The 23,065-nt window shown below is 38.8% G+C and overlaps 1 protein-coding gene across 2 annotated transcripts in view; it reads right to left on the bottom strand.

Moving 5' to 3' along the window:
* CSGALNACT2 (chondroitin sulfate N-acetylgalactosaminyltransferase 2) overlaps nucleotides 1-23,065 on the bottom strand; it is a 31,204-nt gene that overhangs the window by 6,000 nt on the left and 2,139 nt on the right. The window contains exons 1-4 of one of the 2 annotated variants that reach the window (XM_082052753.1): nucleotides 14,317-14,335; nucleotides 8,364-9,615; nucleotides 1,006-1,222; nucleotides 364-465 (exon numbers count right to left, since the gene is read on the bottom strand). In XM_082052753.1, the coding sequence (XP_081908879.1) occupies nucleotides 364-465; nucleotides 1,006-1,222; nucleotides 8,364-9,021 (977 nt within the window). In that variant the 5' untranslated portion in view covers nucleotides 9,022-9,615; nucleotides 14,317-14,335. Of the gene's footprint in view, nucleotides 1-363; nucleotides 466-1,005; nucleotides 1,223-8,363; nucleotides 9,616-14,316; nucleotides 14,336-23,065 lie in introns of those variants that run through there. The other variant, XM_082052752.1, reaches the window with a different exon arrangement.

The raw sequence follows: 23,065 nt of genomic DNA, 5'->3' as shown, positions 1-23,065 counted from the left end.
TCATTAAATTGATTCTCCCGTGAAGGAACTATCAAAATGCACATCCCAGAGCCAAAGAACTTTAATTCTGATCAATATGCTAGCATGACTGAATATTCACTGTAAAACTCACCCCTGTTGTTTTCTGGACTGTCAGATAGACACCTCAAAGCCAATACTGTTAGTCTTTTTTGGCCTATAACTTGAATTTTAGTAGTTTTCAGGAGACTTTTGCAACATAGGCTGTAAAATGCCTGTGTGCTGTGAGTGAAGCTTTCTTTTCCTATTAACATGTAATGGACAATAAAATCATTATTTTTAAACAACAATTTAATTGCCAATCAATATTGTTGGTATTAACCGACACTGGATTGACACACTTACCTAGCTACAGATTCTAGGATGCTTTTTACTTCTGATAGTCCATCTTGTCCAAAATACACCACTGTGAGGTGAACACGCTTATCCTGATGAATACACACATCCCTATAGGCACAAAGATAAGCTGATATTAACAATTACTTGCAACACAACAGAAGCTTCAGGTACTTAAAAGCTATTACATTTGAAAGTACTAGCAGATCTAAGTATTCTGGTCAGACTTCAACTAGCTTCTATAGAAAACAAAGAAAAAAAGGTTTTTCCTTCTTCTTTGCCCATCTTTCCCACTTGAATCAGAAGGTTCCAATACTGTGTGTCTCATTCCAACACCTTATTTTATAAACAAGAGCTAAAAAGATTATGTAAATACACAAATGATGTTCAAGATCACCTGCATCCAGGTTCACAGTGGCCCTGGCATTTGGTTTAAAAGGGGTTTTGTGCAGTTGAGAATCTCCTAAATCCTTTTAGAAGGAGTATTTTCTCCATACAAAAGGTTCAATTACAAACATCCCAAGGCAGTTGCACACAATCTTGGAATAATTAGTTCTGTCACAAATCCACAAGAACAGAAATTCATCTTGAAAAGGAAACAAAATACTGAAAATCAGCAATATAGCTCACTATATAATCTCATGTACCTACCTAAAGTTTTGCATAAATTGTGCAAATGCCTCGGTTCTTCCAGCAAGAGGGACAATAATGTTAATGATTGATCTAGAAATATCGACCGTTTCACTCTTCACTTTCATGAGAGGTCCAAAAGGTCGGAACAAGGTGACATGCCTGTATTCCATGCCATCCATCTTCTTATAAAACAGCTCATACTGTGTCCCTTTATCTCTTTCTGTACGATAGTAACCTGAAGAATAAGTCACACAAGTAATTTGTAAAGTCAAAGATCCCAGCAATTGTATTTCAGAAACACAGTTTTTCCTGAGAACTATAACAAAGTGAAAAATAAAGCTCTGGGGCAAATGTTTCTGGGTTTTTCCTAAAAAAAAAAAAAAAAAAACAAAAACAAACCCCAAACCACCACCACCTACCACAATCACCCTCCTACCCTCTTAGATCAGAACTAAAAGAACAAACCATCTCAAATATACTCGTTTCCCCTGCTACTTAAGATAGGTTTTATGGTCATACATCAGCTTCTCAGGCAGAATTAAAGTTGGGTCTGCCCAACAAAAAGGGAATTCAGCTATTCACTATGGAAAGGGATGGCTGAAATCTAACACTGCCCGTTCTTAAGCCCTTCTTCAGTAAAGATCTTCCCCTGAGCTAACCCACAGTAAAAGCTGAGATAATCTGGCCAGCAATCAACACAACACAAGCTCTGGGCAGAACAAATGACACAATAACTTGCTTCACAAAGCTTGTAAAATCTGAAATGTGATATCTAAATAAAAAAAATCCATGCAATAAATGCTGGAATGCTTATAAACTCTTTTCACTGCTGACCACTAGCTACAGGGCTTTCTATCCCATAAACAAGGAAAGCAGCATTTTACTGTAGCTATGGTCCTCTGAGGACATAAGCAGAAGTTTCCTACAGAGCCGTTACACTGAGAAAACAATACCAGTTCTCTATAAACAAGATTACCTATTTAGAGACATTTTACTCCCAATGAGTAGGGAAATCTATCCCATCCAGAACAAACATTTAAGTTAGCTGATCACTTTCATTTAAAGACCAATAAGGAAGCAAGGCAACAAGCTAATTTTACACCACAAAGGAAAAGACCAAGACTCACCTGTGGCTTTGACTGAATTGAGCTGCATGTTGGTTATCCTGAGAGTATGAAATGATGACAGGAATGATGCCCCAACAGAACTGGTCTATGTTCATCCCATCTCAGCTGTCCTTTCTCCCCCACAAGAAAAATCTATATTACAGTGAAGCAGCATAAGCTACACCATAAACCAAACAATTGTGCTGGCCACCCAGACCATTGAGAATTATATGAACAGCTGCATATCCCAAAGTGTGATGAACACACCTGCCTGCACATGCAACTAGTGTGCTTCCCTTCACTCAGATGGGCTGAACTAACTCTTCTCCTGCCAGCCAGCCTCCAGGGCAGTTCCTGTAGCCCCACTTCTGAAATCCACTACCAGCCTCCCACTAAGAAATAAAGTGGCAGGGAATGAGATAAATGAACCATCCTGGTGACACCGAGGATTGCCTCATGCTCAGTATTGATAGTGTCCTTTTTGTTACTGTCTTTTTAGCAACTGAAATCAGGAAGCCTCAAGGTATGTGAAAGGAGCAGCCCTCGAGAACACTTCAGATTTGTCTGTCTCAGGAATTAGAAAGAAGTGATCTTACAGGTTACAGGTGTGTACACCATCTTGCCCCAACTTTTTTCCTCTATATGCCAGGCTTCCCTTACAAAGAGTCCTTTCCCCAAAATCTACCTAACTCCCTTCATGTTCCTCTGCTCCATCTGTCCTCCACAAACCAAATGCAGTTTCATTCACTATCATCCCCTCCTTCTACTCCTGTACTGTATCTGCCTCTCTTTTACAGCAAGCTCCCTGCCCAGTTCTCCTCCAATATTCAGGAACTTCTTGTGGGCATGTGCATTTGCAGACCTGACAGCAAACCTTGACAACCACCACACAGGGTCTGGGGGAGACAGAGTGTGGGAGAGCAAGCTGGTGCCACCACACTGTAAGTTAATAGCGACTGAATCTAACATTTCAACTTAAACTCTACTTTACCCTTTGAACAAAGTTTTGCCATGCACTCTTTTAAGAGATAGAAATATTTATTCCTTTGTGAACACAGAGCTACACAAAATACACACCACACTTTAATGCTCAGGAAAAGCATGACAGTTTCAAATCAGTATTAATTACAAGTACTGAGAGTGTTTCAGTCAAACAATGAGAGTCCACAGTGCTGACTGTTAGAAGCAGAAAAAGATCTTAAATCCCTCTCAATCCTTTTCACTCCAACTCTTTGTGATGTGTAGTTCAGCAGTGTAGATTGAAAACAGCTTCTTGGGTATGGGAGCAGCTGCTGCACCACAGTGTTTGCGCACCATGCCCTCATGCGATATATAGCAAATACCTTGTGCCAGTACCCCTACATAAATTAACATTCAGTATTGTATGATATATTCCTTTCTCTAGTATCCAATACTTGTTTACAGATGAAGATACCACTTACAATACATGTGAAGTTTTTAGAAAGCACGTCACAATTGCCAATTGCTTACCTTTAATCAAAGAATAAGCTTAGATGACAGTCTACAACAGAAGACTGTGGTAAAGAATAAAATTTTCTAGATTAAAGTAACTGCAAAAAACCCCGCTGCTGTGACTTCATAATGACCTTAACACGCAAGCCTGAATTTGAGTAGTGCCTTGCCAACATTCAGTTGCTGGAACATAAGATTCCAGACTTTTAAATCTCAACAATCTGCCAGTGCCACACTTCTTTTAAACAGTAAGCTTGTGCTCGAGTTGTTCTTGCTATGAGCTAACCTCCATAGGTGATCTAATTTGAATACTTTTATGGGATTAAAGCTTCTATACACAGAAAAGAGAATTGAGAACAGCCAAAAAAAGAACCCACATCTGTTTTACTTCTTAGTGTATTCAAGTTTTTAACACTTGGACTGACTCATGGAATGAAAACTGGTATTACACCTTCCAACTAGCATAGACTGGCTGTCATCCAAAAGAGGTCTATAAGCAAAGAGGTAAAAAGCAACAGAAATAATTTATCAGCTGTTATTCCTGGTCCATGAAGCTTTACTCCCTTTGCAGAAGTTCTATTTCTCACCAAAATAATAAAAAAAAGAAGTAGTAGTAATCTAGGAATAGCAGGGCTCAGTTAGTATCAAAGCAAAAAGGCTGTTCTTGTATTGATTTGAATACTCATTTTACAACTACCAAGAAAAATGTTTGGACTATGGAATTTAAGACATATGTCCTTTTCTTTTTGTGTATTAAAATTATCTGTTGAAGTTCCCAGGACGCTGGCCAGTTTCTGGTCTCATGCAGAACACACTAAAGAGGGGGTGTGCATGACAAACAGTCCACACTGTTTTGTAGATGGCTAGGACTCTTCCAGAGTTTTGACTTTGAGCTTCCAGCATTGGGATAAATAATTTTTACAAGCCAAGAATGGGTGGGGAGTCTTCCCTTGAGATGCAGACCTAAATTTAGTTTCTGGCCTTTGCCCAGTTCCAACTGGAAACACAAGCAAGAGAAATGGACCCAAACAGCAGCACTTCAATTCAGTAACAAGACCTTCATTAGAGATTAGCTAACTGATAACTAACTACTGAAAAATATGCTACTGCCTCTGCTTTCCAAAGGTTAATTTTAGATGTCTATCCAATGGAAGAGCTTTTAATCTCTTGATAAAAGAAACCCATTACACAGATAAATGTAACCCAAATAAACCAGTTACACTGATAGTAAAGTACAAATATCCTTGAAGGCACCTCAATGAGTTTTGCATCACTATTCAAGACTTAATATCACAGGCTTCTGAAGAAAGGGGACAGACAGAGATAGTACTATCACGCTCTTCCCATCTTATCTTGTTTCTCAATATTATCAAGCACTGATCTCAAAGAAATTTATTTTTAGTCCAGGGCTACCTTAGAATGCCCAATTCAGCAACTAGATTCATTGCTTGTAATCCTAGACACCTTCATTTGTGAAATGTAATATCACAACTTTTATCCTCTCACGGGATGCTCTTCATCCAAGGGGAACAGCATACTCCTGTTTCTCCTATGCTTAAATTGAATGGAAAAATTAAGAAAAAAAACTTTGAAGTGTTTCTCAAACAGCAACTGCAGAACACGGCATTTTTAAGGTCAGATTTTTGTTCTGTTCATATTAGAATTCTGGAAGATACATTCTGGGTTGTAGCAAAACATAAGAGATAACAATGCAGCAAATGGAGCCCTATAGTCCTAAGAAACTTGCTGGTTTTCTCTTCATCAGCAGAGCAAGTCAACTGAGCCTTGTGAAAAATAATACGGAGCTTTCAGAAAGTATCTTTGTAGTTGCAATCCATACTTGCAAACCTTTTTTCACTTGGTGTTATTTCTCAAAGCCTGACAATAGCCATGATATGGCTGTGGCAGCTCTGCCTAATCACAACTCCAAAACAGATTTGGATCATTACTTTGTCTTGCAACACTAGAAAAATAACATCAGTTTGGATAACACTCAAACAGGTTGCTCCCTACCATAGTTACAGCAGAAGGCAGATTACTTTAAAATTCATCTTGTTAGTCTTTGTTGTCACAAGTGACTCCAATATAGATAAATCCTAAAATACAATAAGAAAAAAACTTTGATGCTTCCACAAATCAAGAGAGTGATATTTCACTGACTGGGCATGGGCAATGTAAATGCTGGGGAAGAACTTCAGATGTATCCAGTGGAGATTAAGAGATAGCATTAGGTGAAATTGTCTATAAGAAATGAGATTCTAAACTTATTTAAACAGCCACAAAAATCTCTAAGGATTTACTAATTCCCCTAGAAGCACATACCACAAAAGATTACATAGCTCAAGGTTTAGGCTAGTATTTCATAAGTCTAGGAACAGAGCTGAAATAATTCCCAGAACCAAACATCTACCTACATGAAAATTTACCCTGTTGTGATAGGAAGCTAGAACGCTTCTAGCATAAAAATGTCTTTCTAGTTTAGTTTGTACTTGTAGCACAGTTTTGTGGGCAACTTTTTGTAGATAGATATGCATTAGTTTTGAGAAAAAAATTCCTGGAAGTCAGAACAAAAGCAAAATCATTTTATCTATATCAAGCACAAAATATGATGGTCATATATTAACTAATGCAGTATCATGTTTCCTTTTTTTCCCCCAGGAAAAAAAAAAAAAGTATTCCACGCATCAAGTTTCTCAGCTTCCTGTTTCAAACTACATAAAACTCTGGTCTTAGTCCCAAATCACTTATTATAAAATAATCTATTAGCAATTGAAGAGGATACAGAACCTAAATAATTTTAGTTCAAGCCAACTTTAACAAACTGTTTCTCTAAATGAGCAATACTAATCCAGCAACAATTCAGTCGTGTTCTTAGAACAGTTATAGGACCTGCTGTGACTCCAGTAGATCCATCAAGCCTGCCATGAAACTTGAACCCATCAGCTTATGATAGCTTAAGGGAGCAGTATTTTGTAAATGGAAAGGCATCGGGTTTCCAACTGGACTTCCATCAAGAGGATATACAAACTGACAGAGGTAAAGCCCAGTGACAGGGCTGCAGGATGGGCACCTGCAGGTACGGCTACTGCTAGTTCAATTTCTCACCTCTAAGTGTTAAAACAATAGGAAAGAAAAGGTGTTAAATGTGCAGAAGCAGCCTTTTTTTCGCTGGCCCAGTGTCAATTAGCCAGTAGTATTTGCACATACAAAAACCACAGAATACCAACACAACCCACAACTTTTGTGTGAAAAAAGACACTGCTTCTTATCACTATGGCTAGTTGCCAACACACCCATATGAGCTCCAGCATAAAAATACTTTTCTTTTTCTATAGTTCCTGTATGCTTGAAGAGACTGCCTTTACAGTAAAAGGAAATCAGTTTTATTTCCAAAAGCAATTATCAATATACTGGTGTGAACAGCAAAGAGGTACGAAGGATTGTTCCAAGTTCCAGAAGCTGCTTGCTTTCTTGGAGGTCTGCAGTCGTTAAAGGCAGTACACTGATAAAAATAAACAGCTATTCCCGTAATGGTAAAAAAAAACAGCCCACTGGAGCATAAGCAGTATCCAAAATAGCAAAGGAAAAGCAGCTGCACAGTTAATTTAAAAAGAAAACAATTAAAAGGCTGCAAGAATGACTACCCCCAGACAAAATTACACGGTTTTCAGTTAAAACTGTACAAGGAGCCTAACACAACACTGGCTGTGCTATACCACACAACTGAGTGGATTCTACACCCTGCCCCATCTTCTGGATTGAAGAGCAGCAATTACATTAAACTTTAAACACAGTAGCTGTTAAAAGCAAAGACTTCTTGCACTACAGACAAATTACATCATCTTAGACTGAAAGAACTGATTATTTCAAGGCCAATGGTACCTTTCTCCAGCATGTTTGCTTAACAGAGCAGACATCAGTACTGCTGAGATCCATAATCCCTTTTACAGTAATGATCTTATAACATGGTCCAACTTTTTTTTTAATGGCAGTATGAACTGTATTTAGTACTGTAAATACAAAAGAGAGGTTCTAGGGCAGTTTTTGATAATACTTATCTCCATCAGCATTACACCCTACCTTAAGGGTGTCACTAAGTATTGAAAGCATAACTGCTATATTTGCTTTTATAATAATATGTGTTCTATAATTCAACTTGCACTGAGAGAGAACTGAAGCAAAAACAAGGGAATAGTTGCACATCTTACCACATCCCATAACTAGTAATACCATGAAGGGTCTGTTCAGGACACTAAGTTCTTCAGCTGGCATGACCAGAACACAGTAGCCTACTAATGCTCTCCCTCCAATATAAATATGCCAACTCCGAGAGAGTCAAAAGCCTGAATATTAACTAAAAGTAGCATAGAGATGAGCAAAGAAAAACCCTGTAGCTTCATACTTAATTGTTTAACTACACTGGAACAAAAGATGAACCAATTTCTCTTGCCCGGTGCCACCAAGTTTCACTGGAAGTCTTTCAGTTATTTAGTGCCATAACCAGTTGGATCACGCTGACTTCAGCTATAATTAGTTAGGAATGCCTCAGTATTTTAAGCAGATACTGTTTCCCACAACCACTTGTGGTGAGCCCTTCTTCTGAAATGGATTTGCTTCCTACTCCAAACACAACATAATGAAGCAGTAATAATCTCATCATTAGAAATAAAGGTTCTTACTGTGTAATTACTGTTCAAGACTATACTCAAGTAGGTAAGACCCCTAAAAACACAAACACCATGAAATGCCTGTTAGTGACATTCTGTTAACGGGCTGGAAAGCATGTAAGGAACATACCTTCTATGAAATCATTTTCACTGTACAGCTGCCTCTCTCCTACTCCATCATCTTCATCTTGTCCATCTTCTTCATCTGGATTATTGATAACTTCTAGGCCAGCCTCAATAACTTCCACCAATTCATCTCGTTTATCCTTTCTAACTGGTTTCTCTTCCGGATGCCGAGTGAGCCCCATTTCCAACTGGAATACTTTCATGGACGTAAAGCTTTCAAAAGGAACGACGCCATATTCACTAGGTAGTTTGGCCCCCATGCTCACCTCAGCTTTGTCAATCTGGGAATGAAGAAACTCTAAGAGATCATTGGATGCTTGCTCTTTGGTGCCCTGGTAGTTCACACCATTGACCTTGGGGGTCTTCTTTTCCTGCAGGGATTTCAATTTATCACTCATTTCCTGAAGCTCTTGCTTTAACTGCGCAATCTGACGTTTGAGACTGGTAGCTCGGTTTTGATAATGCTCTTCTTGTTCCTGCAAGAGAGCTTGGTAGTATTCTTTGCCCATGTTTTCACCTACAACACCAGGTAAAGATCCATTGCCATCAGTTTGTGGAGCACACTCAAGCAAATACATGAGCAAGACTAAACTAAACAGTAAAGCAAGGCCCACTAATAGCCAACGAGTCCTGGCTTGAATTACTAAGCCTCTCCTGGGCATTCTGATATTATTTCCGTTTCCAATCCAAAAAGATGACTTATCTGCTCATCCCTTCCAGGGAACATCACCCCCAGAGTTCAAATCTTAGAAAGAGAGAGAAAGCATGACCATAATAGATACTACGAGTTTTGATAAACTAGCTGATGAGCAGTTTTCAACCTTTGCCTTAATCAAGTGTCATTACAGAGACCTAAATCTGAAGTTCCTATGTCACCCATAACCATCAACTGCAAGTTTGGTTGACGCCATACAATTTGTTCAGGATTTTCTACTCCAAACAAAAAACTCTGCAGAGGGGGAGGAAGATGGAAGACACCAGCAAGAAGTCATATTTCCATTTCCTAATTCAACCCTAGTTGGTGGGTTTTAGCCTATTTGAAGTTCAATGAGGAAAGTCTGCAAAAGTAATTTTATAAGCTTTGAATCGACAACAATTTCCCCCGGTTCCCCACTATGTGTGAGAGCAGTCTACAGTTTAGGAACAGCAATTTTCATTGGCTAGTGTGGCTTTTCCTCTGGCACTTCAGTATTTTGTTCCATTTCCCCTCCTTTCCTTGGAATCTGTGGTTTGAGTCAGCAAAATGAAGACAGAACCTAAAATTAAAAGAAAGGTGCACATTAGAACAAGAAAGCAGCTGGTAATTTGAAATATACATGAACGAAGTTGTAACACACGGATGGAAAAGACTGCTGGGGAAAGTGGTGGGAAAAGAAGAGAAAACATTACTTCTCTTCATTGCATTACCCACCAGCAACTCCCTTTGACGGAGTGTCTGAAAAACAGTAATATGGACAGCCTAATGAAATACATTTTTCACATAGCTAGCAAAACATCAAGGGTTTTTCCAGTCTCATCAAGTTTTATTTGTTTTAACTCCCCTGTTCCTTCTTGGTTTTGTGGGTTTTTTGGTTTTTTGTTGTTTGATTTTCCTCCGTGGGAGGAAAACACCACTACCCAAAACCTATGCCCTTGCTACTCCTTTAAACTAAAAAAAAAAAAAAAAAAATCCAATTTGAAGCAGCAGCTTGTGTTTCCAGTTGTTTTTACTTTAAGTGAATATATTTTAGGGAATAATTATTCATTTATGAATAAAGTATTACAGATTTAAATATCAAAGTTCACAGAAACAGCATTTCAGAATAAGTCAAATTAAACAGAAATTCAAATTCAAACCCCAAATCCTGATTGACAAAAGGGACCCTCAGACTATCCATTCACTAACATTTCCACCTTTTGATTTGGTTAGGCTAGCATGAAGAGGTGCCGACTGTTTGTACAAGTTATCCTCTTACGCCGCTGACCAAACCAGCTCAGAAGACCAGGGAAAAAGAACATTTAGGCAAGTGTGGGAGACCAAAAATCCTACTCAGCAATGACAGTCAACTAAACGGTTTATGGGCCTCTTCAACGACAGCATAAAGAGCTAAGAAGTAAGCTCAATACATGTTAGTTTACTTTCTAACATTAATAAAATACTTGCATTTAAAACTTGATTGTAGCAAATAAGTGAAGCTCATTAAAATTTATCCAAGGATCTATTGTTCTACACCAATTTCTACTGTGTTGTGTAATTATTGCTAGGAAGAAGTTCTGGAACTTGAATAACTTCAGTTTAGTTTCAGTTATGAGATTAGAAAAAAAATTACCCACTCCAATACTCCTTATACATGGGCTGGACAGATTGTCGTCTAAAACTGCCAGCAGCCACCTGCCCCATCTTCCTCCATCCTTGCAAATAAGTCACAGTATCATGATGCACTCCATGCACCTACAGACACCTTGCTATGTTTATTCCCCAGTTATATCCTTGCAGTATTTCTCCCTTCCCATTTGGCTTCCAGCATCAGGATGCTTCAGCCAGAACACCAGTATCGTGCATCAGTGGTATCATGATATTCAGCATCCTCATTTGTGAGAAAGCTCCAACAACAGGGCCTGAAAGACTAAGTAATTTATTCTTACCACCAACACCAATGCCTGTGACAGCTGATCTTAAGTTTGCATGAATGTCATACGCACTAAGTTTTGCCAGAGTTGCAGAGCTTGGAGTTGTCTGGCTGAAGCCCACAGGACTGCTTGGAGCAGTTATTAGTTCTTCTAGTGCTGAAATCCCTGCCTATGACTCTGTTCATGAATAAATCAGACCCATTATGTAGAAATTCTTAATACAGCAGCTTAAAGGCAATTGTTACCTGAAACTGAAGCTTTTTGAACTCACATAAAACTACTGGACACTTTGGTACAAAATAAGTAACAGTTTTATCAACTGAATTCTAGATGACATCTTTTTAAGTCCAAACGAGACAGAAGTTAGTCACTCCGCACTGCACAAACACAACATTATATAAATGCAAGTTAAAAGCCTACAAAGAGTGATCAGCACCAGGTGTATCCTCAGACTTTCGACCAGGGTCCAGATGTGGTGAATCAAGGGAAATAGAAGAAAATACAATCTACAGGATAAAACCAGTTCACACAAATGATGTAATATAATCCCAAGCTTTCTTTAGTGCAAATTTGCCTATATGATGTTTTTCTACATTTCTTGTTGAATTCTTTTTCTGTTAGACCGCAAGAGGTGAAGCCATGATTAATAACAAAGAACCATATGTTTCTTTAAACCTAGAAAAATGCTAGACTGTACTAAAGCCACTCCATGCAGAAGCTGGCACATTTAGATCAGTTAAGGCACACTGAAAAAAATGATCAAACTACCTGACTTGCATAAAATATTGACAAATTCAGTCCCAACTATTTTTCACTGCAGTGTTATTACTGCTGTCAAGAACAGCAATATTTTTGCATCACTGTGTACACAAACACAGCTACCATATACACAAACACAGCTACAGTATCACTACAGAAATCAGCTTTTCAGGTTATGAAGAAATGCTTTTAGTACTGGGTTCAGAGCAGGAAACAAGCTGTCGGCAGGACACGAAGAAAAAAGCTTTGTGTTTTTCCTTCACCTTTTTCCTCACTGTCAACAAGATAATTAAAGAAAATGAAAGCATGTACTAGAAAGCAGGAGCTAATATTTATAGTTAGGTCTGTCTTAATAGATTATATGGGCTACCATGGCACAGCTTGAAAATGGGCAGTACATACAACTGCAAAACAGATTTGATTCATCACTGAACCTCCAACTTAAAGCCACCTAAATTAGGCAGCCTCCTACCACCATGGGTTTTAAACAATTGATTTTGAATTTGCTTTAAGCAAAAAATAGATAGCCCTGAAGCTAGGACATTAGCCTAGTAGGCCTTTACTCAATTCTTGCTCTACCAATAAATTGCCCTGTGTCCCACTGACATCTTAGAAGCAAGTGACAACAGATTTCCTGTTGTGTCAAGATGACACAATGTACCAGGAGACTAAGATTCCCTCAGACAATAGCAGGCAGCAACAAAAGAACAACTCTGTTCTTAATAACTTTCCTAACCGTGGCCAAATGTACACCATGATGGTAAGCATGGATCAAGAAAGCCAGCGTGCCTCCCCAGGAACTCACCATTTGCACTGCACCACCAGGAGAAGAACAAAAGATTATGAATAAATAACTACAGATTTCTGAGCCTTTCTGCTGTCACTTTACCTGTTAACAGCAGAGGGCTGGTGTGTGGGGCACTGCCTTAAGGGTGCTCCAGGAGGAGAAACAATGAGCCATTTCTGAAGCAAAAGAGATCGCTGGTTGTTTTCCTCCTAGGCTCTAATTATTCCTTCATTAGTTGAAACCCTTTTCTAGTGAGCTAGTGACAATCTTATGAGCAAGACAGCCTTTTTGCACAGAGATAGGCTTTGTCTATTTATCTTTGACGGTTTTAATGTGACACCATAAAAAAAAGACATTTTTCTCAAGACAGCTTCCCTATGACCTTTAAAGGCAAGGAATGTTTGTACAACCAGATCTGTTAAACAACATTTAAAATTTAAATTGCACATGGAGAGCTGAAGGGCTCAGTTTGCTTAAAGCAGTGAGGACTGAGCCAGTCTGGACATCCTTTTTTCTTCCCCTCCCCCAGTATTTCTTCTGCTGAGAAGAGTCATCATAAAGGAGTCAGACATATTTCATCTTGCATCCTTCAAGGAGTGAGTGAAGCCAGAAAGAACCTTAGTTCTCATCCCATCAGAAAAGGAGGGTTTACAAGCCCTCTATTTTCACTATCCTCTCTTTTCAGGAAAGCACTAGTTTTCACATATTTACAACTCAAATTTGATATGAATTAGGTCTGGAACAGCACTATTTTAGGAATTCCAGCAACTACTCCCAGGCTATAGAAGGTGATTACTGGACAAAGCAGACTGTGAAACCCCAGAATTAGCAAAAGCACATAGGATCACAAGAATCACAAAAGAAAAACTAATTTAGTGTCACATAGTATATTCTAAAGTTTATAAAAAAGAACAATAAGTTTACCTGGAAATAAGTAATCACACAGAAGTCTTTGGGATCAGCATTCCAGTATTTTTAAAGATTAAGTTCCAAAGCTTTAAATTGCACATGCTGATATTTCACTTTAAGTCTATTTGCAATACTCCCTATGATGTCCACAGAATGAGACATCTGAAGCGTATACAATGCTTATAAAGATTTGTAAGTTTTCCAGAAGCAACTGGTTGTTATTCTTTTCTGCATTTCCAGGGCCTTATGTATATTCAACTATGGAAATGTTTCTGTTCCTTACAAAAGAGCTCATTGATTCTCTAAGGACAAGGGAATAGACCAGCATGCTAATTGAAAATGCTTTTATATTTGTTCTTATTGTATTAGCATTCTGTTTTGGTTTCTTCTTGCAAAGGATGAGTACATGTTTCTAAAGAGGGGAAACATTCACACTTTCAGCAGTGACCTAATTCAGTATGCACTTGCTTCATGCCAGACCATACGGACATTCCTCGTTTAGTACATTCTGCTTTAGACATGTCTTTTTCATTCAGCATGCCCTAGATGGTCATAGATTAGCTGCTTATGAAATTCCAGCTGATTTTCATAGTTATTTTATTGTTCATAATTTCATCCAGATGCCACAGATATTCACTGTCTCACCCCCCCCCCATAGACACATACTTCTCTCTTTGGCAAGAAAACACAATGTCCAATATCATGCCTTGAATAGTCCATCTTATTCTGAAGAAGAGTGTCACTGAAAACAGAATTGCTTGTGAACATTAGAGAAACATTGCACACACAGTTATTTTCTCGCTTGCTGAAAGCAACACAAAGCAAGTTGGCTGACTTTGCTGTCAGGGACAATCTTTGCATACACCCTTGAGTGAGAAACCTCAAACCATACCTTAAGTATGCAGAAACACATCATCTCTGCTTAGAGTGTCTGCTGAGTTATACCTTCAGAAAAGACACAAATATATTTGTGAAGGGCTTTATTATGCAGTTCTATTCAAATGAGTACCAGTCAGATTTTTCTGCTCTTGGGAAGGTTAATAGAAAGGGAAGAGCAAAGAAGAGGAAAAGTATCCAAGGTAAGAGTTAAGGGCCATAGCTCTCACTTTCTACAGAGAACTAATCATTAGTATCTCACTCTCACTGGACTGACAATAAACAACATGGATTTATCATAATTCCACCATCTGATCTGTTTTGAGCTACAGTTCTGCCTCCTGAACACATGTGCACACATCCCGCCCCCCACTAGACAAGACAGAAGATGAAAGCTACTATCAATTTTTGGAATTACATTCAGGAAAAACAGCAAGAAAGTGAAAATAATCACAAAATATTTTAGACCTTACCCATTTAACAACAAATTCTGAAGAATTTGAAAGCTATGCTTATACACATCACAACTGCTCCTCTGGGTAAATCAACCACATCAGGCACAAGCAGCAGCTTATTTTCAAATTTTTGAAAGGCTAGAGCTTTCCGATTATATACACTGTTCCAATTCACCACAACATGCAAGTTCAGTTTGTAAGCACAGATCTTCAGCTTTGCTACTCACATTATCTGACAGACACTAAAGCAAATTTTTCTTCCAGCTACCTCTTATCATTTTCATCAAAATTTCCTTGTGTCCTCCTCTGCCCTCCCAGCATTCCCATCACATGGCATGCTACCTTGGCATGCTCACAGGGACAATATTGTACAGGGCAAAACCCGTACAACCACTCACCAGCACTCCGCAAACAGGACAGTGCAATTTGTATAGCAAGTTATTTTTCCAGACATTGCAGATCTAAACCAGAAGTCCAAGAGTTAAAAACAAAACAAAAAACACCAAAAAACAACCCACAAAATAAAACAAGGTTATAAGCTCATGCCCATCAGTCATGCAGCAAACTCAAAGCCATACGGGAAATGAAATCGTCTGTGTTCCTGCAGCCAGTCTCACCTGGCTGCTCATCACCCAACAACCCAGGATAGCACTCAACTATCAATTTAGCATTGCTCCTACTCACTCACAGGTTTGGGGGTTTCTGTTTCTCTCTGCTAATTTTGTTATAAACTCCTATAGGTAAACACTGCCAAGCCACAGTCCCACAGGGAGAGGCAGGGGCACCACGATGACTGTATATTGATAACTGTATATTGATTACTTCATTTTTAACTGAAGACATGGGAACAAAAAAGCCCACAAAAACAAACACCAAAACAACTACAAAAAAACCTCATAACGCTCAACACAAGAAGTACCGTGTACATTATGAACAGCTTGTTATGAATTATGAAGAGCACAAGCATATCTGCAATAGGTAACTTCAGACATTTGTTTAGTTCTTAAATGAGAAGGAAAAAAAATCCATGCCTTTGGCACAAGGATCATAGTAGTACTTGTAGTACACCAGGGCATGGGAATCTGCAGAAAAAAGTTACTTCAGTGATGGGTGACAACAATCACAATATTTATTATTCAAAAAATAACCCCTATGCAAATAGTTTATTTTACAAAAGCAACATTGGTGTGGGATTTTTTGGGGGAGGCCAGCAGAAGTGCTTTGCTCCAAAACAAAAACAAGGCTAACCTTCCACAAGTTTCCACTGTCACATTACAGACTCCAGTACGCAGGAAAACATACAGGGTTTCCTATCTCCCGTTTCATGCAATAGATCAACTCACTCTCAACACTAGTGAGAGGCCTTATTGATATGAAAATTCTGTCTTCTTCCAGGCTTTGATCCTGTTTATTAATTGCATCTTTTCAGGAGATGCAACTGAAGCAGCACACTCTATACTAACCTTCTTAAAGAAGAAAACATAGAAAAGAGTAGGGTTTCATTTTAATAGTGGAGTTCAACCATTGCAAGATCAAATCTACTTTGGTTTAGCCTATGAAGAACAACCTATCCGATCTTGCTCTTCACATCCTTCCCAAACCCTCTCTTGAAATTTCTGCCTCAGTTTCAACAAGTTCACAGCGTGTTTTTACAAGAGCAACACAGATGATCAGGGCTGTGTGAAGGACCCATCCTGCCCCTGCACCACATAGTCCTTCCCCACCCCATGAACGTGACCAAAAGACCGGTCAGCATGCCAAGCTGACGGAACAGGAAATAATATGGGTTTTATTGTCTCCGTTCCAGTGCTGCAGCTAACATAGCAGCGAAAGCAAGCAGAAGGTGGTATCCAGCAACCTAGAAATGGTGATGTTTGGCCACAACGGTCCCTGGAAAAGCAGTCACGCTGTCATGCTGAAATAAACATTAATTACTGAAACAGTTTAAATGCAATTATTACATAATCTAGCTTGAAGTGACAAGGAAAAAAACACGGCTTTTGGCGGAAATGGTTTTATCTCCCAGAAGTTACAGAAGCAAGCAAATGATCGTCTATTCTGGCACTTGTTCCTACACAAAACTAAATCCATTACATAGTTAAGAGAACAAATGAAAGAACAACATTATTCATATTATTTACTTTATACCTAATCCAAAGTAAGCAACGAGCTTAAGAATAGGAGCCCTGCTTTGGCTTCAGTGAAGTCAGAGCAAGCCCATTTGTCTGGAAACTGCTGAACTGAAACTGGATCTTGAAACCCAACCTCCTACACTTCAACTACACTGGTCAGTATTATCCCATTTCAGATAAGGTCAGGAAATAAAAAATCAACTCATAGTCACTTTACTGTTTTTATGAATAGAGGCATCTGCGTGGGAAGAAAGAAGTTAGATAAAATGTCCTAGGTAAGACTAGCTGAAAATGTTTTGGTTTGTTTGCTTGCTTATTTTAAAAATATTTTTATTGAATAGCTATCCTGAAAAACTCACTACCTTCAGCTTCTATAAGATAAATAAACTTCTGCATTTTACATACCTTTTCTATAGTTTATACTATTTGGTTTCTGGGTTTTTGCACTGCTATAGGCACTTTTCCCCTTTTTAAATCTGACAAAAACCCCACAACATCCAAATTTAGAGAAGCAGGTAGTCTTCTCCTTATTGTAAGGGAATTAAAGGAACAGCACTATTATATGACTAGTATCCAACATGGTAGCAAGTTCAACCTAGAAATGGGAACAAAAGCACAAGCGCCTTAGTAGAATTATCAGGGAAGTATTCCCTACTGATATTCCTAACATCTCCTAAGCAATGTTATTTTCCACATGAACATCAGGCAAGAATCTGACCTACTTTTAACACATGCTTTGCAATACCCATATTAACAACATACTCTCTGTCAGGGACTGCATAAATTATATAGGCAACTGTACCATGGCAGCAAGGTGGGTTCTCAGTCCAGCGCACACCACCCAAGCAACCTTACCCAATTGGTGGCATTTGCTGTAATTTTTAAATGGTAAGAGCTATATTGTTTTAAAGGAGGTAAAAATCCAGATTATGATGAAGATGTAGCAGTAGAAGTGAAAGCAGTGAAAAGTTAAATTCTCAAATGCACTTTACTTTCTTAAAAAGACTTTCAGACTTCTATTAATATCAGCCTCAAAAGCAAAAACATAAAAAGCAATTAATTTAAATTTCATAAAAAAGCTTCATGGGACAACTGTGCACCAAGTACTACCACAGCAATGTTTTCAAATACTGCTTAATTTTGTGGGGGGTACCCTAGACCAAGTAATATTTGCATAAAAAGCTCTTCATTGCAAGTTTGAAGAGCAATAAAACTCCTGAAGCAACCACTGGAAGATATTTCTGTGCATTTTGTCCAACTGATAGTTTGGCTTGAGAGCTTTAAAATATCTAAAACCAGTTTAAAATATAACTTGATACAGAAATCCTGAGAAAAAATGCTGCCTTGAAAATCAATCACCCCAGAGTTTTTCTTACATAAACATAATCGGGCAGCTTAAGTTCACATGTGGTATTGAAAACTGGGCTCAGTTTGCTATTCTTCAGTTCACGAATCTAAGATGGCTGGAGTAACACAACATACAAATATTTTTAGAATGATTTAAAAAAATCAGGGTAGTAGTTTAGGTTCTGCTTTCAGCACAACAAATCAGCCATGAATATATCATAAGTGAAAGCTGGATGCCAAAAAATTGAGAAACATCTGGTGCATTCCAGAAGCACAGCTAGATGCACTTATGTCATCTGTAATTTTTCAAATTAACATTATAACTAAGTATTAACTTGCACTTAAAGGACTAGCAACAGCAGGCTCCACTGGAAGCAGAGAATCTACAAGCTTGACAGAACTATCCATCTTGATATTCGTGGGGGGGGTTTGTTTGGGTTTTTTGTTTGTTTGGTTTGGTTTTTTTTGGTGTGTGTGTTTTTTTGTTTTGCTTTTTTCAAAAGTTGCCTTGAATAAAAAAAGACAAACAAACAAAAAAACCAACACATGTTGGAAGAAACAAGTCTTAGTGTCACTTAATCGCAGAATCTAACACAACATTTTGGATTATAAAATTCAGGCATGTCCCAAACACAGAATGCTGAGGCAGAGTTTGCCTTGTACAGCTGCCTTCCCAGAGCATGGCTTCCAGACTGTGCTGGGAGCAGGCAGGCACTCCAGTCACACCAGTCTCTGTCCAGCTGGTACCAACTGCAACCGATACTCTCTTCCTCCGACTTTGCAAATTGTTCATCTCTTCTTCAGAAGACTTCTATCCATATCGGCAGCTCCCAGATCACACAGAAGATGGAATAAACTACTGTCACTCAGCAGTCTTAATTTCCACTCTAGCAGAGCACGAGGAAGACATGCAAGCCATCTGCTGCCCCCAGGGCCGTTAGTAGCATCAACAGTGCTGACAAGCATCTTTTTGACATCTCTGCTTGGGGAAACCTTTAAGAGACAGCATAAGTGCTAACACAAGTCATCTGAAAGCTATCATCCAAAACACTCTTACAGGACAGGTCTAATAGAAACTAATGACTTAGCCCTCCATATAATTGCAGAGATTCTAGACTGTGCTCAAGACAAGCATTTTGTATTTTCAGAGTGTGCTCCAAAACACAAGCTCATTTACCTCACTTCCTCTGCTTTAATGCATTTCCGCCACTTTAATGCAGCAGTGCTCCATACCAGCTTCATTTGCTTCCTGTGCATCACTGCTCAACACCTGCCCTTCCAACAGCAGGACAAATTCAACCCAGAAGAACAGTTGAAGTAAGTATTAGTTATACTGTTTCTACAGAGAAGATACACATACAAAACATCAGAGAGGGACACTGCAGTAGCAGAAAATCTGCCTGGTTAGCTGCCTTGCTACAATTAACTATCATGTCTTAAATGTCATAGGATATACTCGCATCATCTACAAACAGCATAATTTGCAGTGCCTCTGTACAGCAGCACCTCTCACGGCTTTCTGCAGCTACACACCTGCAAGACAGAAACTGTCCTTCCACGTCTTTCTCTTGCAACTAGCGTCTGAAAAATTATCATGGCCCTTTTTCCTTACAAGATTATCTGGGACCAGTTACCCTGATTTCCAAATCCTAATACGGTAATACAAAACTAGCCTAGCTTTATATACAACTTTTTGGAGAACTCAGGTGTCCTACAAGTTTGACCTTTTATGAAAGCGCTGATCTACTGTCTTGGCAAAAAATATGATTAACACTGCAGACACATTAACATCCTTTTGTGGTTGATGTTCATTTGTCAATACAAGAAGCAGGTATCTATGTAGTGATAAAGAAACCCTGAGTTGTTTAGCAATTTTGCTTGGAAATACTTAATATGTGCAAGTATTGTATTTCTAAGCCTGCCTTTACCTGTTCTGCATTGTATTGTTTTACCTTTGAACACATAAGAACCAGTCTTGAGTTACGTTCAGCTCAGTAGAAGGAATCTGTTGCCTGTGATGGCCACTAAATCTGTGGCAGGACTCATCTCCAGAAGATTCATTAGCCATGGAAGAACTTCACTTCTGTTCTACAACTGGAATATCTGTTTCCTTTAACAAAAATACCCCACAGTACACCAGAGAAGAGTAAAATTAGTTCCATTAGCTTTTGGGAGAGTAAGTACCAAGTGTGTCTGCTCTCCCAAGGCCAGTTCAGTCATCCCTACGTTGCCGAGACAGCTGCACTACTTCAGTTCTGTGTGTTTTTTCTTTAGTCACCTATGGTGTACTTGCACTCAGACTCCCTGTGCTAAACGTTCTTAACCCTCCATGTATTGAAGTAACATGTTAATTGACAACCTAGGTAATTTCTGGCCATAATATAGAAGCTGATGGGAAGACTCACCTTCGACACCAGAAGGACATGTATGCTGGCCATGGGGTGCTGATCTGGGCTTTCCAAACAGCTGCCCTAAGTGACATCCCTACCACAAAGCCCAGTACCATAAAGGAGAAGTATCCTCTTCCAGGACCTGCTTCACCAGTGAAACAGCACCATTTAGTATGGGGCAGGAAGAATGGACAAGAAAAACAGCAAGAGAGACCTGCCCTTTATCACCCACCCACTCCACCAGAGAAAGATTTGTTTAATACAACACAGGAAGAAGGTGAAAGAAAAATACAAGCAGACATGCCCTTTCTGTCACCCACCAACAAAACTGCCAACAAGATCCTCAAATGCACCTACCAAGGAGACATGCTCAAACTCCACTCAGGCTGGGGAGGCACATGGAGTCCAGACCAAGAACTCCCCAGGATCACCAAGTGCTGGGGGGTGCTTGTACTGCAGGCAGACACTAATGAATAAACAGGCCAATCACTATGGTTATTTTTGATTACAGTTGGAGATGATTAAGAATGGCAGGAAATGGTTAGATAAAAAAAGAGTACATCCCCTCACGGTAGTTTCCGCTCCTCAAGTCATATTTGGATGCTCTGAACTTAGCTTTGAAATGCTGATGTTCCATTGATGCTCTTTCCAATGCTCACATTGGCACTCACAGCACCTGCAATGGCTTGGCAGCTTTATCAACTTGCTAATATGAGTTTTGTAGCAGTTGGTTTGTTAATGGGAAAAGCCTCTAGGAACAGCTAAGGTAGAGCGGAGATCATTCCACGATACTCTTCCCACCATACTGCATTATGAAATTGTTGTGGAGCAAACATCTCCTACCAGCCTTACCATAGACCAAACAGAGTAGAATGGACAGCCTGGTGCCAGCCCAGCCTGAGTACAAGTTTCTCACATGTATTTTAGTGTGCCATAATTTCACATGCAGCAAAATATTCCAATGTTGGGAAAAATGCTCATTTTTCTTTCCCCTTGAACCTCTGATCTTTAGCAACTACATCTAGCTCGCAACGATTATCTGTTTTTTCTTACTTAAAAAAAATTGCTCAGCTAGCAGTGGCCATCAGCAACATCAGTTTAGATCAGACTCACAACAAGGTGTAAGATACCCAAGAACTATTAAGCTGTCTAACCTGCCTGTCTACATTTTTAGGTATATGCAAGACACCCGCAGCCTTACTATAACTGTTTCTAAACTGGCTTAGATAAAAGAGCAGCTAGAGGCATCTAGAAAAGGCCTCAGACAGTATCCTGTCCCATTCCTTTTGCACCTGAAGACACTCATGACAAGGCCAACTGCAATTTGTAGTACAGTTCCTGCTCTCAGAAATGTGTTTTTTCATGGTTTTGGTGCTTGTTTTTTTGTTTGTCTTTTTTTTTTTTTTAAAGAGCTTCATAAAAAAGAAATTAAGAGTATTAAAGTCATTGTACACTTTCACATTTTTCTACTAAATAATAATATTAATGGGAGTGCTAGGCTTTTCTAATTATTGCTCAATGAAACAGCTCCAGCAGACAGTGAGAAGTACCTTTCTGCAAATTCTTCTCACAAGCTGTGGCTATAACTCAGAAATAAAACTATATTCCCATTCCCTTACAAAAGCTTTATATTTCTTTATGAACATATTGTGAGTTACGATCTCTTTTTCCCATTTCCAGCACTAAGCTTGCAAGAACATAAGTTATTGAATAGATAAAGCACAGTATTTTTTTTCTTTTTTTTACAAAAGGTATCATGCTCCTGAAACATTTTCTTCCCATTGTGCCCTTTGAGAACTCTTTTTTTTCAAAATACTTTTTTTTTTCTTAAAAAAAAAAAAAAAAGGATGCCTTGTGCTTGAAATCCGTATCTGCTATTTTATTTTTCCAGAAGTAAGATTATTATGATATCTTTCCATACTTTTATTCTGCAGGGCTGACTCTTTAAGAAGGTAGAAGACGGATGAGCTAACTGAAAGCAAAGCACATTATAAGTTCCAGTGTCACCTAAATCTTTATCCAAAGCCTGAGTTTCATCCCACCTCCATGATCCTGCTTCAGCATTATTTAAAGAGAAAATACTGCAAGTCATGGAGCTTGCTTCATAATGACAGACCGTTTCAGAGTTAATAAAATATTGTGCAATTTGTTTTCTGCAGTTAAAAAAAAAAAAAAAAACAAAAAACAGGACATCATATTTCTCCTACCCTCCCTCCTCAAAATTTATTTTTTTCTCACTTAAAAGTTCAGGTCATTCTGCTAACCCCTTTACAAAGAGGTCCACAGAACACTCTGGCAAGTCTAAAAGTAGCAGACTGTGGTGTATGGGTAGAAATTGTTGTGCCAGATACACTTGTGGGTTTTCTTGGCAACAGACCACAGCTACTTATTTAACTATGCCCTCAGATGCTGTTTCTCACAGACTTGGGAAGACACATATC

The sequence above is a fragment of the Streptopelia decaocto genome (genome assembly GCF_964273445.1).
Source record: "Streptopelia decaocto genome assembly, chromosome: 5".
Classification (NCBI taxonomy): Eukaryota; Metazoa; Chordata; class Aves; order Columbiformes; family Columbidae; genus Streptopelia; species Streptopelia decaocto.
Note: the sequence above shows the minus strand (reverse complement) of the source record. Positions and strands in the feature narration are given on the sequence as shown.